We start from the raw sequence: 12,243 nt of genomic DNA, 5'->3' as shown, positions 1-12,243 counted from the left end.
GCTGCAACCACTCTCAACATCAATTACTCTTTTTGTATTGAGACAGATATGCAAGAACCGGGTTCTCGATCAATCATAATCGCCGATATTTTAAGTTTTTCTTCACGTAAACCCCATTGAGACACCTGATCTTTGCCGTGGTCGCCCTATCATTGAATTTGACAGCTGCACAAAATAATGTTGGTTATAACAAAGGTGTCCTTTATTGCATTACATCTGGTTTTGGTGCTTTACTTATTCAGTACTACCTTAAGATTACATTCTTTAAAGTGATCGGGTCGAAATCAAAGCGATCTACAATATGACGATAGAAAGCGTTTGCGTCAGGAAAAACACCAGCTTGACGATGGAAATTTCTGCCTTGTTAGGACAGGAATGCCTGCCAACTCTTCTAATTTAAATGTAAAATACCTTTCTTTTACAGTATGTTTACGATTGTGCGATTCTTATCGTTACAATAATACCATTATGATCCTTAATGAGAATCTAGTTTAGAGCGAAATAGATTTCGAATAAAATTGCAGGCTCTTTTGTAATCGAGAGTAGATGTTAGCATGAAATCCCAGCCGGCAAAGTAGACTGGTTGGAGATGGTACTAGCCACAATCATAAATGGGTGTAATGCATAGCCGCGCCGGCACAGCCCACCAAATCACTCCAGGCCACACTGTGCACTGGTCCATATGAACGCTGCCCAGCTAGAAGAAGAAAAGCGGCTGAAGGTGGCATGACAGGCAGCAAAAGGCGCAAGGGAGACAGAGCGCACTGTCCAGCTAGATGAATGAAAGCGCTTGTGGGGATGTCGCGGCTAGCGAAGGACGAATCCCAACATAAAAACGTAACGCTTCTTTATTCGGTGAACGATGCCAGCGGACGGGCATACCAACGCTACGTTCGTCACCGTAGCTGGTGGTAGAAGGCGGCTTTTATCAGCCAGGCAGCCTGTTCTTATAGCCACCGTCGGTGACGCATACCTCGGGTGACATGGCGGTGGCGCTATGCTTTATCGACCATGCAATCCATCGTGCAGCTGTGGTATGCTTGGCCAGATGATAAGATGGCAGGTGCGCAGAAATATGCGCAGAGTGTGTCGCCACATCACCCCCCCGCGGAGTGGAGAGCCTTCAGGGCTTGAAAAAATCTGGGCAGCGTACGAGACGTCCGCTGCGCGTAATGACGGAAGCAGGCTGCGATGTCGGCGGTCGTGGATGGACGTCTGTGGGTGTACTGGTATTCGCTGGTTCGGCGGAATCGGTGTAGGCCGGCTTCAGCCGGTCGATAGAGACGCGGACGGTGTTCCCTTTAATGCGCAGGGTGAAGGTTTTGTCATCGCGACGGATTACTGGGTAGGGTCCGCTGTAAGGTGGCTGTAGAGGCCGGCGGACGGTGTCGTCGCGGAGAAAAGTGTGCGAGCACGTTGCCAGATCCTTGAAGACGAAGGGCGCTGTCTTACAGTGGTGAGCTGCAGGTGACGGGCGGAGGGTAGCGATAGTGCGTCGGAGCCGGGCGATGAAATCGGTGGGATCTGACGTCGCGGTGGTGGATGGCGGTGCAGCGAGAAATTCGCCTGGGAGGCGGAGAGGTTCCCCGTAGACGAGCTCTGCGGGTGTAGCCTGAATGTCGGGCTTAAAGGTGGCGCGAAGACCTAGGGTGACGGCTGGGATGGCTTCAGGCCAGGTTGAGTCCGGGTGGCACATGATGGCTGCCTTGAACTGTCGGTGGAAACGTTCGATCATCCCGTTGGCGCATGGGTGGTAGCTGGTGGTCCGCGAGCGTTCGAACCCGATGGTCAGCCCGAGCAGCCGGAAAAGGTGCGATTCGAACTGTCGTCCTTGGTCGGTGGTGACACGGCGAGGGGGCCCGAAGCGGGCAATCCAGCCGGCGAAGAAGGCCGAGGCGACGTCTTCCGCAGTGATTCCCTCGAGGGGCCATGCCTCAGGCCATCGAGTGTACCGATCGATGGCGGTGAGGCAGTAGCGATAGCGTCCAGCTGGAGGCAAGGGCCCTATGATATCAAGGTGGACGTGTTGAAACCCACCAGAGGTCTGGGGGAATGCGCCGAGTGGTGAAGTGACATGCCTGGTCACTTTAGCGCGCTGGCATTGAATGCAGGAGCGCGCCCAAGTGCGGCAATCACGCTGCATGGAGGGCCAGACATAGCGGTCAGCCACGAGGCGTGCAGAGGCGCGTATGCCGGGATGGCTGAGATTATGTAGCTGGTTAAAGAGGCCACGGCGATGGGAAAGGGGCACGTAAGGCCTGCTTCGTGCTGTTGACTTGTCGCAGTAGATAGTCTTTGTCGATTCAGGTATGGGGACTTGCTGCAGTTGTAGCGAGGACCCGCCCTTAAGAAGGTCCTGCAGTTCAGCGTCCGTAGTCTGAGCCTCGGCGAGGACATCAGCTGTTATCTGTGAAGGGCTAATAGCTGCCACACGTGAAAGCGCGTCGGCGACCACGTTGTCCTTCCCGCTGACATGTTGGATGTCGGTGGTAAACTGGGCGATGAACGAGAGCTGGTTCTGCTGAACCGGTGGGAGTTTGTCGCGGCGCTGAGAAAAGGCGTAGGTCAGAGGTTTATGGTCGGTGTAGATAGTGCAGTGTTGTGCTTCGAGAATGTGGCGAAAGTGCTGAACTGCTTCGTATATCGCCAGAAGTTCTCGGTAGTAAGCTGGCGAACTCGACGGCGCGAGGGTCGTGGTTTCGTCGGTGGGAGTGGCCGCAGAAGGGGTCGTTTTGCGAGCTGAGAGTTTCTTGGAGAAGAACGCCAAGGGATGCCAGGTGTTGTCTACGTGCTGCATAAGGGCGGCGCCTACGGCGATGCTAGAGGCGTCCGTGAAGAGCCCCAAGGGAGCGTCTGGCACAGGATGGGAGAGAAGTGTGGCGGTGCAAAGAGCAGCTTTGCATTTTTCAAAAAGTTCTGTTAAAGGCGGTGTCCACGTGATGGGTTGGTTTCCTCGTAGACCAGCCAAGGCATCATGGAGGGGAGCCTGGTACTCGGCTGCGTGTGGCAAGAAACGCCTGTAAAAGTTTAGCATGCCGAGGAAACGGCGAAGATCTTTAGCGGTGGTTGGTTGAGGGTAATTTTGCATGTCTGAGATGCGTTCAGGTAAGGGTCGAGTTCCCTCTGACGAAACTTCATGGCCGAGGAATTTGACGACTGAAGGGCCGAGCGTGCTCTTTGGGACATTGACGAGAAGGCCGTGGTCATCGAGGCGTTGGAAAAGCAGGCGAAGGTGCCTGTGGTGTTCGTCGGCGTTGCGGGAAACGACCAATATGTCATCAAGATAGACGAAGCAGAAGTCGAGGCCGCGGACGACTTCGTCGATGAAGCGTTGAAAGGTTTGCCCAGCGTTCCTCAGGCCAAAGCTCATGAAGGGAAACTCGAACAAGCCGAAAGGAGTAATGATTGCAGTTTTCGGGACGTCGTCCGGATTGACTGGTATCTGCGTGTAGGCCTTGACCAAGTCTAGCACGGAAAAAACGTGGCAGCCGGAAATGCTATGTGCGAAGTCCTGTATGTGGTGAACGGGGTACCTGTCCGGAATTGTGCGGGCGTTGAGGGCACGGTAGTCCCCACAGGGCCGCCAGCCTTCGGTCTTCTTGGGGACGAGGTGAAGTGGTGAGGCCCATGGGCCGTCGGAGGGGCGGGCGATTCCCTCCTGGAGCATGGCTTCGAACTCTGCTTTGGCTATGCGCATGCGGTCCGGGGCAAGGCGACGGGCGCGACAGAAAACCGGGGGCCCTGGGGTGGTCCGGATGTAGTGCAAGGTGGTATGCTGCACGTCGCGTGGCAACCCGCTGGGGCGCGTCAAACCGGGAAATTCGGCGAGAATGGCGTGGTACGGTGAATTATGTTCGACGCTGAGTACTTTGATGCTTGGCTGGTGGGTAGTCGTTCGCTGACCTGGCGCAGAATGTCCCGTTGTCGTGTCGATGAGACGGTCGTGGCGGCAGTCCGGAAGGAGGTTGTAGTGCGCCAAAAAGTCTGAGCCGATGATTGGCTCTGTGACGTCGGCGATGACAAAATTCCAATGAAGGTCAGGGCGTAGGTTTTTGAGCTGGACGTGTAGGCGGAGCGAGCCGTAAGTTTTGATAGTGGACCGGTTTGCCGCGCTGAGCTCGAAAGACGTAGAAGGACGGGGACCTTGAAGGTGGGCTCGTGGGTAGCAGCAAATGTCGGAACCGCTGTCGACAAGGAACCGCTGCTTTGTAATTTGGTCGGTGACGAAGATGCGATGGCCTCCAGGTTGGCAGCTCGCAGCCGTGGCTACGAGCTGCCGTTGGCGTTTCCCTGATTTCTAGCGGAGCAGGGCAGTCGACATTGCCGTGCTCTGTCCCCGAAGCGTCTATGGTAGTAACACCGGTCGTCGTCACCAGGCTGCTGCGACGGGGTAGTGTTCTGGCCACGGCTTTGCGAGTGGCGCGTCGGGAAGTGTTGATCCAGGCGTCGTTTAATGGAGCTGAGCTGTCGGTTGATATCGTCGATACGCCGCGCAAGCTCTATGGTGTTCGGCGGTGCGGCGACAGCCTGGACGGTGGGCGATAACGGCGGCAAAGAGACCTCAATGACGCGGTCAGCGATCCCGGCGAGTTGGTCGAGCTTGAACGCTTGAAGGGGAGGCGCCATGCCACGTGGCGCCATCTCTCTAGGCGAGGCAAAATCCACACCGCGTAACTCACGCACCGCTGGCGTTCAGAAAAGCACAGCCAATCCTGTATCAGCATCAGGAGATTACAATGAAATGTATGTTGCCTGTATCTGCCTTTTAAGCGTTTCCTATTGGAAATGAGAAACAAAACGTCAGCGAACTAGAAGTTACAGCATGAGTGATATTGTGAACAAACATTAGGAAGAACTCGGAAGCAATATTTTTTACCTTGTTTGGGCAGTAACTAGCGTATGTAATGCGACCCTATACAAGGAGTTGGCGTCCAGAAATTGCATTTTCATGAGTTTTGACTGGTTGCCCAGATGATCTCATTTTGTTCTCGCGATTTGCCCGGATAACGGCTCTGGCTCTTCATCAGCATCATTTATTGTCCATTACGGATCCCTTTCAGGGTACTCTAAAGGAGGGGGGGGGGGGTCGCAAATGCTTCAATAAACACTATGGTCATTATTATACAAGATTTAACTTATTTATACAACGGCAAATAAAACTTAGTATACATGCTAGAAGACGATGGGCGAGAACTAATCAAAACAAAACAAAAGAACAAGGTACAAACTGGCAGTAGAAATGGCAGCGCTACCGGCAGTATACCAGAGCAGTAAAGAAAGGTACACGTTAGAGTAAGAGCGCAGTCGTGGTAGGTTCAGAGTTTAAAAACATGACGATAGGTGCCTTAATTTATCTTTAAAAATTAAATTATGGGTTTTACGTGCCAAAACCACTTTCTGATTATGAGGCACGCCGTAGTGGAGGACCCCGGAAATTTCGACCACCTGGGGTTCTATGACGTGCACCTAAATCTAAGCACACGGGTGTTTTCGCATTTCGCTCATCGAAATGCGGCCGCCGTGGCCGGGATTCGATCCCGCGACCTCGTGCTCAGCAGCCCAACACCATAGCCAGTGAGCAACCACGGCGGGTATGTTTAATTTATCTGAATCGCTTTCGTTTGCTATACTGTCGGGATAGTGCATTCCACATTTCAGTAGCGGTAGGTAAGAAATATTTGTTGAAGGCATTACAGGAACCAAGCAAACGTTGTAGACTCAGGTTGCAAAACAGACGGTGAGAGGTGTGGTTGGGTGGAAGTAAAATAGTGTTCCTGAGGTATTGGAAATTATAATACAGTTTGTGGAAAAGGGAAAGTTGTGAATACTTCCTATGAAGTGTTAGACTAGGGATGCTAAGGGATGATTTAGTGCTACTTATACTTGCATTCCAGTCATAGTTTGAAGCGATAAAACGTGCTGCCAAATTCTGCACTGCTTCAAGCTAGTTATTAAGGTAAGTCTGGTGAGCGTTCGAAATTGCTGACGCATACTCGTTTTGTCCGAATTAACGTTTCTTAGGCAACCCTTTTTACGGGAACAGGAGACCGTTTCTTAGGCGAGCCTGTTTACGGGAACAGGAAACCGAAAAGTTGATCTTTTGAGTAGGCCAAGTGATTTAAAACAGTCGTTTATAAGTTGTGTTATGTGTGCAGACCACGTAAGCTGATTGGTTGCAGTAACGCCGAGATAACGGTAAGAGTCGCCTTAAGTGAGAACTGTAGAATTAAGGGAGTATTGGTGGTTAATGATTTCCCGCTTGCGAATTACACACATGTACTTGCATTTGGAAACGTTGAAAGACGTACATGAGCCAAAGTGAGCACCAATTTACTATTTTACTTAGGTCTTTCTGGAGTATTAGTTGGTCATTATGGGAGGATATCCATGGGAGGATATGAGTGAATAGCTAGATTGATCAAAGAATACTGTTAGAGAGCTCATTTATAAAAACGAGAAACAGAAGAAGCCGAAGCACAGAGCCCTGTGATACACCTGACAAGAATGGACTACTTGACCACTTGAGGTTATCGATCAGTGTGTTGTGAGCGGTTTGTGAGAACACATTCAATTTAGGACAATAGAATACAAGTGGGTAAAGATTAAGACAAACAAGGCAAACAAGTTTCGCGGTAAGACGACGATGAGCGACGCGATCAAACGCCTTTGCAAAGTCAAGATATATAACATCGGTTTGAAAACGGGAGTCAAAGTGGAGGTGAAGGTTTGTGGTGAATTCGAACAGTTGTGTTTCACATGAGTGGCCTCAACTAAATCCATGTTTGGAAAGAAAAAAGAGTGCTTGTCTAAATGAGATGCTATCCTGAGTACAATATATGCTCTCGAAGCTTACAAGGTATGCATGTTAAGCAAATAGGGCATAATTACATGGACTGAAATGGCTGCCGGATTTGTGTATAGGTACAACAGGTTAAATTTTTCAATCATTCGAATTAGTGGACGAGGCAATAGATTAGGTGAAAATCAATTGCAAGAAGGGGCTACTTCGCGATTTGGTGCCCTTTAAGCCTTTAGCCGGTAAGCCGTCTGGGCCTGGCGCACTGGAAAGTTTAAGGTTATCGATTAAATTGGAGATTCCTTGAGTAGTTATAGTAACAGCCGGCATTTCATAATGGTGAGTTGATGGCAGCGTAGGAATATTAGTGTCAGGTTCATTAGTGAAAACCGAGCAAAAATATGAGTTGATGACATCGGAATGCTGATTCACTGGGACAGGAGAGCCATACGAGTTGATAAACGCGATACTATGACATGAAGTAGGTATAAGTGACAATAACTAGCAAAATTTGCGAGGCTTGTCACGCAGAATGCTTAGCAGGTCCTGGTGGAAACATTTGCGTTTAGATTACCTCAGCAAACTTGGGTTTTTCCGCAATAACGTAAAGTATTTTTGGCATATTAGCGGATTCTAGCGTCCTTTAAGTTCGCGGAAAATGCGCTTTTTTTCCTAGATATTTTTCGACGTTTGTTCGAATACCAGGACCTGCCGGCATCCCCGCGAATACGTACAAGAGGAACATAAGCATCAAGAAGAGACAAAAGTTTGTGTTTATGGAGTAACCAGTTTTGCTCAACTGTTCTGGAAGAGTCTGATTGATGGAAGCCTACAAAGAAGGATTCAAGCTGGTTGTTAATTTCTGGAATGTTTGCTTTATTGTCATCTAGGATGTATTTAGTAGGCGGCTGGCAGGTACGAAGCTCTATAGATTATGTTAAAAAACAAAATTTTGTGATTGCTAACACTTTTAACATACTGTAAAGAATTATTTAGTTCATTATTGGTACTAAGAACTAAATCGATAATGTTAGCACTGCGAGCAGGTCTGGTAACTACTTGGCTAAGGCTGTACATGAGAACTGCTTCTTGGAAATCTTTGGACGCTGCGGGTTGTAGCGACGCAGTTTTCCCAGTCAATATCCGGAAAGTTGAAGTCACCGCATAGCTTAGCACGAGGAAAACGGGAGATTAGATTCGATTGGAATTAAGATCTTTGTAAATGAAATGTCGCAATCAGTATGACGGCAACAAGAAATCAGCATGGCCGTGCTTGTCGGCAGTACTATCTTGAAGCAAAGGATCTCATGGTGACCTTCAGTAAATAAGCGAGAAGAGACCCGCCGTTGTTTGACAAATACCAAGACTCTCCCTTCCCCCGACAACGGTTCTATCGTGGCTATAAATGGTATACGTAGTGTTGTTGAGACGTTCGCGGTCCCTGATATCAGAGTTGAGCCATGACTCTCAAGGTTCAAGGTCTCTTCAAGTTCGCCGACAAGTGGAGATAAAAGCATTTCAAACTTAAAATACGAATAGAGGCTCAAACGAATTTAGAAGAAGGTGATTTTGAGAACCCGCTGGAACATTCGGCTTTAGCTGGAGAATCTCCAGCCATATCGCAGAACGAATGCCTACTGACAGCAGCAACTCACACCACCATTACGTGACTGCTTGATGAATTAACGTCACGAATATTTTCGTTTGTCCGTACTGCCGATCATTGTAGCCCCGACTATAGACGAGGCATTTTTTTTTACTCTGACACTCGCGTTTAGAGCAAGCGTGTTTAATTTCAACCAAACTTGACGACATTGTTACGACGAGGAAACGCTGTAGGCGGGAGAAACTCTTATGTTAGAGAAACAGGCTGAGTGCCAACTCAGTCGTTCGTTGAACCGGTTCCTGCAGTTATTAGCAAAAGATGGCTGCCACCGAAACAGGCTACAAATTCTGTTCTACAGAGCAGTGCGACTTTTCAAAGCATCCTCACTAGACAAAGCACAATCAGAATCGGTTTTTATTGAGATGATTAGAAAGATTACAAGATGTTAATATACAGAAGTAGGTCCCGAAGTCAAAAACTGCAATTGAACCTCCTTTACAAAGCAAACGTGATCAAACACAAATATCTGAAGATTTTTAAATAAACACTTTCCATTTTGCCTAATCAGACAATTTTACTACTCTTCGAGTTTTGAAATATTATTCAGGTCTCTGCTGCAGTACGTTTCAAATTTTAAGGTTGACCGATCTGAGCATGCCCTCTGCTTCATTTCAAATTTGGTACCTGGTGCCCTCTGTCGTTCAGGCCGTCCACATGCCGGCGACCATGAGGAGCGCTTACCCCACAGGCTCGGTTGTGTCCCTGCTGGCCGTGGACTGCGGCACGCTCGCCTTGAGCATGATGGTGTTCCCCATGCCCCTCGGTGGACTGATCACTCTACCCGTGGCGCTCTGGCTCCTGGCCGAGAGAGCGGGCACCTACCCCACGCTCTGCTGCCTGGCCTGGGTTCTGGTCGTCTTCGCGATGCCGTTCTGCGCCTTTCGGTTCCAGAAGAAGTTCTGGGTAAGATAGCGGCTGAGCAATGACACTGTTAAAAGGCCGCTGCTGGCCTAAGTCTTTGAGGGACCACCTCTGATGCTGTATTTCAATCGAATAGCCCTTTCCGCTGCTCGGTACAGATTGCTTGGTACTTGCATCCAGATTGGAAGGAGGACGTGGAGAAACTAACAGACGCAACAATAAGGGAATCGCAACTTTATAATCCTATCGAAGGTAACACATCGTAAGTAATCAAGATGGTCACTGAGACAGACTTGATGAAGCCGTTGTAGAGCAGCTAAAAAGAAACACAGAGAACGCTACATTGGGCACCACGGGTGCTGATATGCTCTTAGCGTTTGTGTTTAGTTGCGCTACAATGGCTTCAAGTATCAAACAACTAGCCAAGATCAAGCTATCGTAACTAGGTGATACATTATACTGAAAAGTCTGCTCCCGCTTCAGCATCGCGCTGCAGCTAGTCCAGAAAAACTGAATACGATTTCTGTTTAGTGACGGGGCTCGATCTGTGTAGCCCTGACTGATACCTACCTGTCTTGTCGTTCAGAGCAATCTTTAGCTTGGGGGCTCCTATCCAAATACACGGGAACGTAGAAATCGATTTGCTCCGCAACCACTTCACCGAATTCGCTGAGCCTTGTTGCATCTGAAGTAAGAGTTAGTTAGAATTTCATTACTGCTGTAAGCACATTCTTTATTTAGGCCATTGGTGTTCTTGCAGAAATTATTGAAAATTTCAAATTTGCAACAGCAAAGCTATGAAGTTTACGAATGTGTAGCTCTGCAATGAAAAGGATACCGCAGTTATAATTATAAACTACGCCTAACAACACATATGACGCGGCGAAAATTGGTTTACCATAAACAGCTCAGAAACATAGTACTATTTTGTGAGTGCGATTCATGCGAAATCCTAGTACACGTTGCAAGAAAGTAACACAAGCTTTAAATTTATATGTAACATTCGTCCCTTTTGGATGATCTGACAGTAGCGGTTTAGAGAAACGCAATATCATTGTTTGATGCGAAGGTACAAATTTGCAAACATTGGGAGTTCATTTTTTATCCTTACTAATGTTCCTTTGTGTTTTTTTATGTTTTATACATTGCAGGCCCTATACCAAAACTGTACTTCTTAGAGTCGCTAGAATTTGTTTTTTTTCTCAAATGATTCAAATGTCATTCAAATCGGTCAGGCATTTGTATTAGAAGAGCATTCCTGCGTTTCACGTGTATTTGAATAGCGGCATTGGAGTTGGCCCATTGCTAAAGCTTCCTCTTCAGATCTCGTTCAACAGCGCGAAACCACATAAACCACAAAAGGACGAAAGGAAGACAAAGGGAAGCATTGACTTCCAGACAGTTTTTAATATTTCAAATTACAGATATCTATACGCCTACACACGCGCACTTTCACAATTACTCAGACACATTAAATCCTAATAAAAGCGCACGGTTAAACTTTAGTGCCCGCGCTACTTTCTGCATTGTTCTTTGTGCGAAAGAGCTCTGGAAAGCTTACTGAGAGTTCTTCCTTTTACTGTAACTTTGGTTTCTATTACAACGTAAGCTGTTATGGGCCCATCCTAACGCCCGTTTCGGTTGGTGTTGTTGTCCACCACTGGCGGTGTCCATCGCAGCTATCGCTATGAATGGGGAAAAAAATATTTAGTTCCAGCCGGGGTTGAGCCCGGGCACTGCACGGTAATCAGCTACAGTACCACTGCGTCACGAAAGCACTTCCTAGATGCCAGAGAAACATGCCGTAGACACGCGTCCTAGCGCGCCATGAGCCACTCGTTGGGAGATGCGCTCCGCGTAGCGTCGATACGTGCACACTTTGCATTACAGCCGCATAGTAAAGTACCAGGTGGCACGTCATGTAGCAGTTGCTTAAGTAACGCTACAAAATGGATAAAGCTTTGAGGAAGAAAAATAAAGCAAGCGGGGTAGGTGACAATTTGTCACTGCCCGTTTAAAAGAGGTTGTCAATGAATCATGATAATCAGGAGCAGCAGCAACAGCATCTTTCTACAGCGCTTGATAGCTGCTGCGAAAGCATGCCGTAGACACGCGTCCTAGCGCGCGAGGGGTCATGCGATGCGAGACGCACGCGGCGTAGCGTTGATACGTGCACGCTTTGCATTGCAGTTGCATATTATAGTATGAGGCGGCACTCCAAGTAGCAGTTGCGTGGTACAACTAGCTAGATAGAGAAAATTTGAAGAGGGAATAAAGATTAAGAAGATGTATATGAAAATTCGAGAATGAAAACGTGTATAGGAAATCTGATTAAATTTCTCACTACCCCATTTCAGAGGAGATCCCAATAAATTATTAGCAGGAACGGATAACATTCTGTGGTGCCACTTGTAATGATGATTGTGACGATGATGATGATTATGATGATGATGACTTGTGGCTAATGAACCCTTTGTAACCTGTGGACTCAATATGGTGCCTATCTAAGGGAAAAAAGATAGGAAAATAAGAAAGACAAAACAATAGACAAATACATAGTCAAGAGAAATACCTCTTTTCTGCCTCTCCACATCAGTTCTAGGCGAGCTTTAGTTGCAGCTGTAGATAAGCTTCCGCAGCAGCGGCCACCTTCCGTGTCAAGAAATCCGAAAGCCTGGGACGTGGTGGCACCCTGTTTTAGAGTGGGAAACGTTGCACAATGAAGGATCAGGTATTCCAGCGTCTCCCGCTCGCCAGCGCCTGCCCAACACACAGCGGCTCAGGGGTGCCACCTCAGAGGTGCAACGAAACTGACTTCGATATTCAAGAGTGCGGAGCACGCCAGCACGCGCCTCGAAGATGAGGGCGCTGCCACTGCTGTTGCTGTAGAAGGGTTCCGTCGTGATGGGCCTCCTTGCTG

General features: G+C 48.3%; 1 protein-coding gene and 1 long non-coding RNA gene across 4 annotated transcripts in view; one reads left to right on the top strand and one right to left on the bottom strand.

The window, feature by feature from the left end:
• The window catches only part of LOC135913318 (multidrug resistance protein mrp-7-like), a 174,934-nt gene that overhangs the window by 76,475 nt on the left and 86,216 nt on the right, over window positions 1-12,243 (top strand). The window contains exon 10 of the mRNA XM_065445913.1: window positions 9,108-9,365. Coding sequence (XP_065301985.1) covers window positions 9,108-9,365 — 258 coding nt within the window. The remainder of the gene's footprint in view (window positions 1-9,107; window positions 9,366-12,243) is intronic.
• Window positions 1-12,243, bottom strand: part of LOC135913320 (uncharacterized) — a 31,639-nt gene that overhangs the window by 16,508 nt on the left and 2,888 nt on the right. Inside the window, exons 2-5 of one of the 3 annotated variants that reach the window (XR_010567964.2) lie at window positions 11,896-12,015; window positions 9,894-10,008; window positions 9,144-9,340; window positions 3,512-4,712 (exon numbers count right to left, since the gene is read on the bottom strand). This is a non-coding gene — a long non-coding RNA (uncharacterized lncRNA). Of the gene's footprint in view, window positions 1-3,511; window positions 4,713-9,143; window positions 9,341-9,893; window positions 10,009-11,895; window positions 12,016-12,243 lie in introns of those variants that run through there. The other 2 variants (XR_010567963.2, XR_010567965.1) reach the window with 2 other exon arrangements.

This window comes from Dermacentor albipictus, chromosome 6 (genome assembly GCF_038994185.2).
Source record: "Dermacentor albipictus isolate Rhodes 1998 colony chromosome 6, USDA_Dalb.pri_finalv2, whole genome shotgun sequence".
In the NCBI taxonomy this organism is placed as follows: Eukaryota; Metazoa; Arthropoda; class Arachnida; order Ixodida; family Ixodidae; genus Dermacentor; species Dermacentor albipictus.
This window is presented reverse-complemented; position numbering and strand designations above follow the sequence as displayed.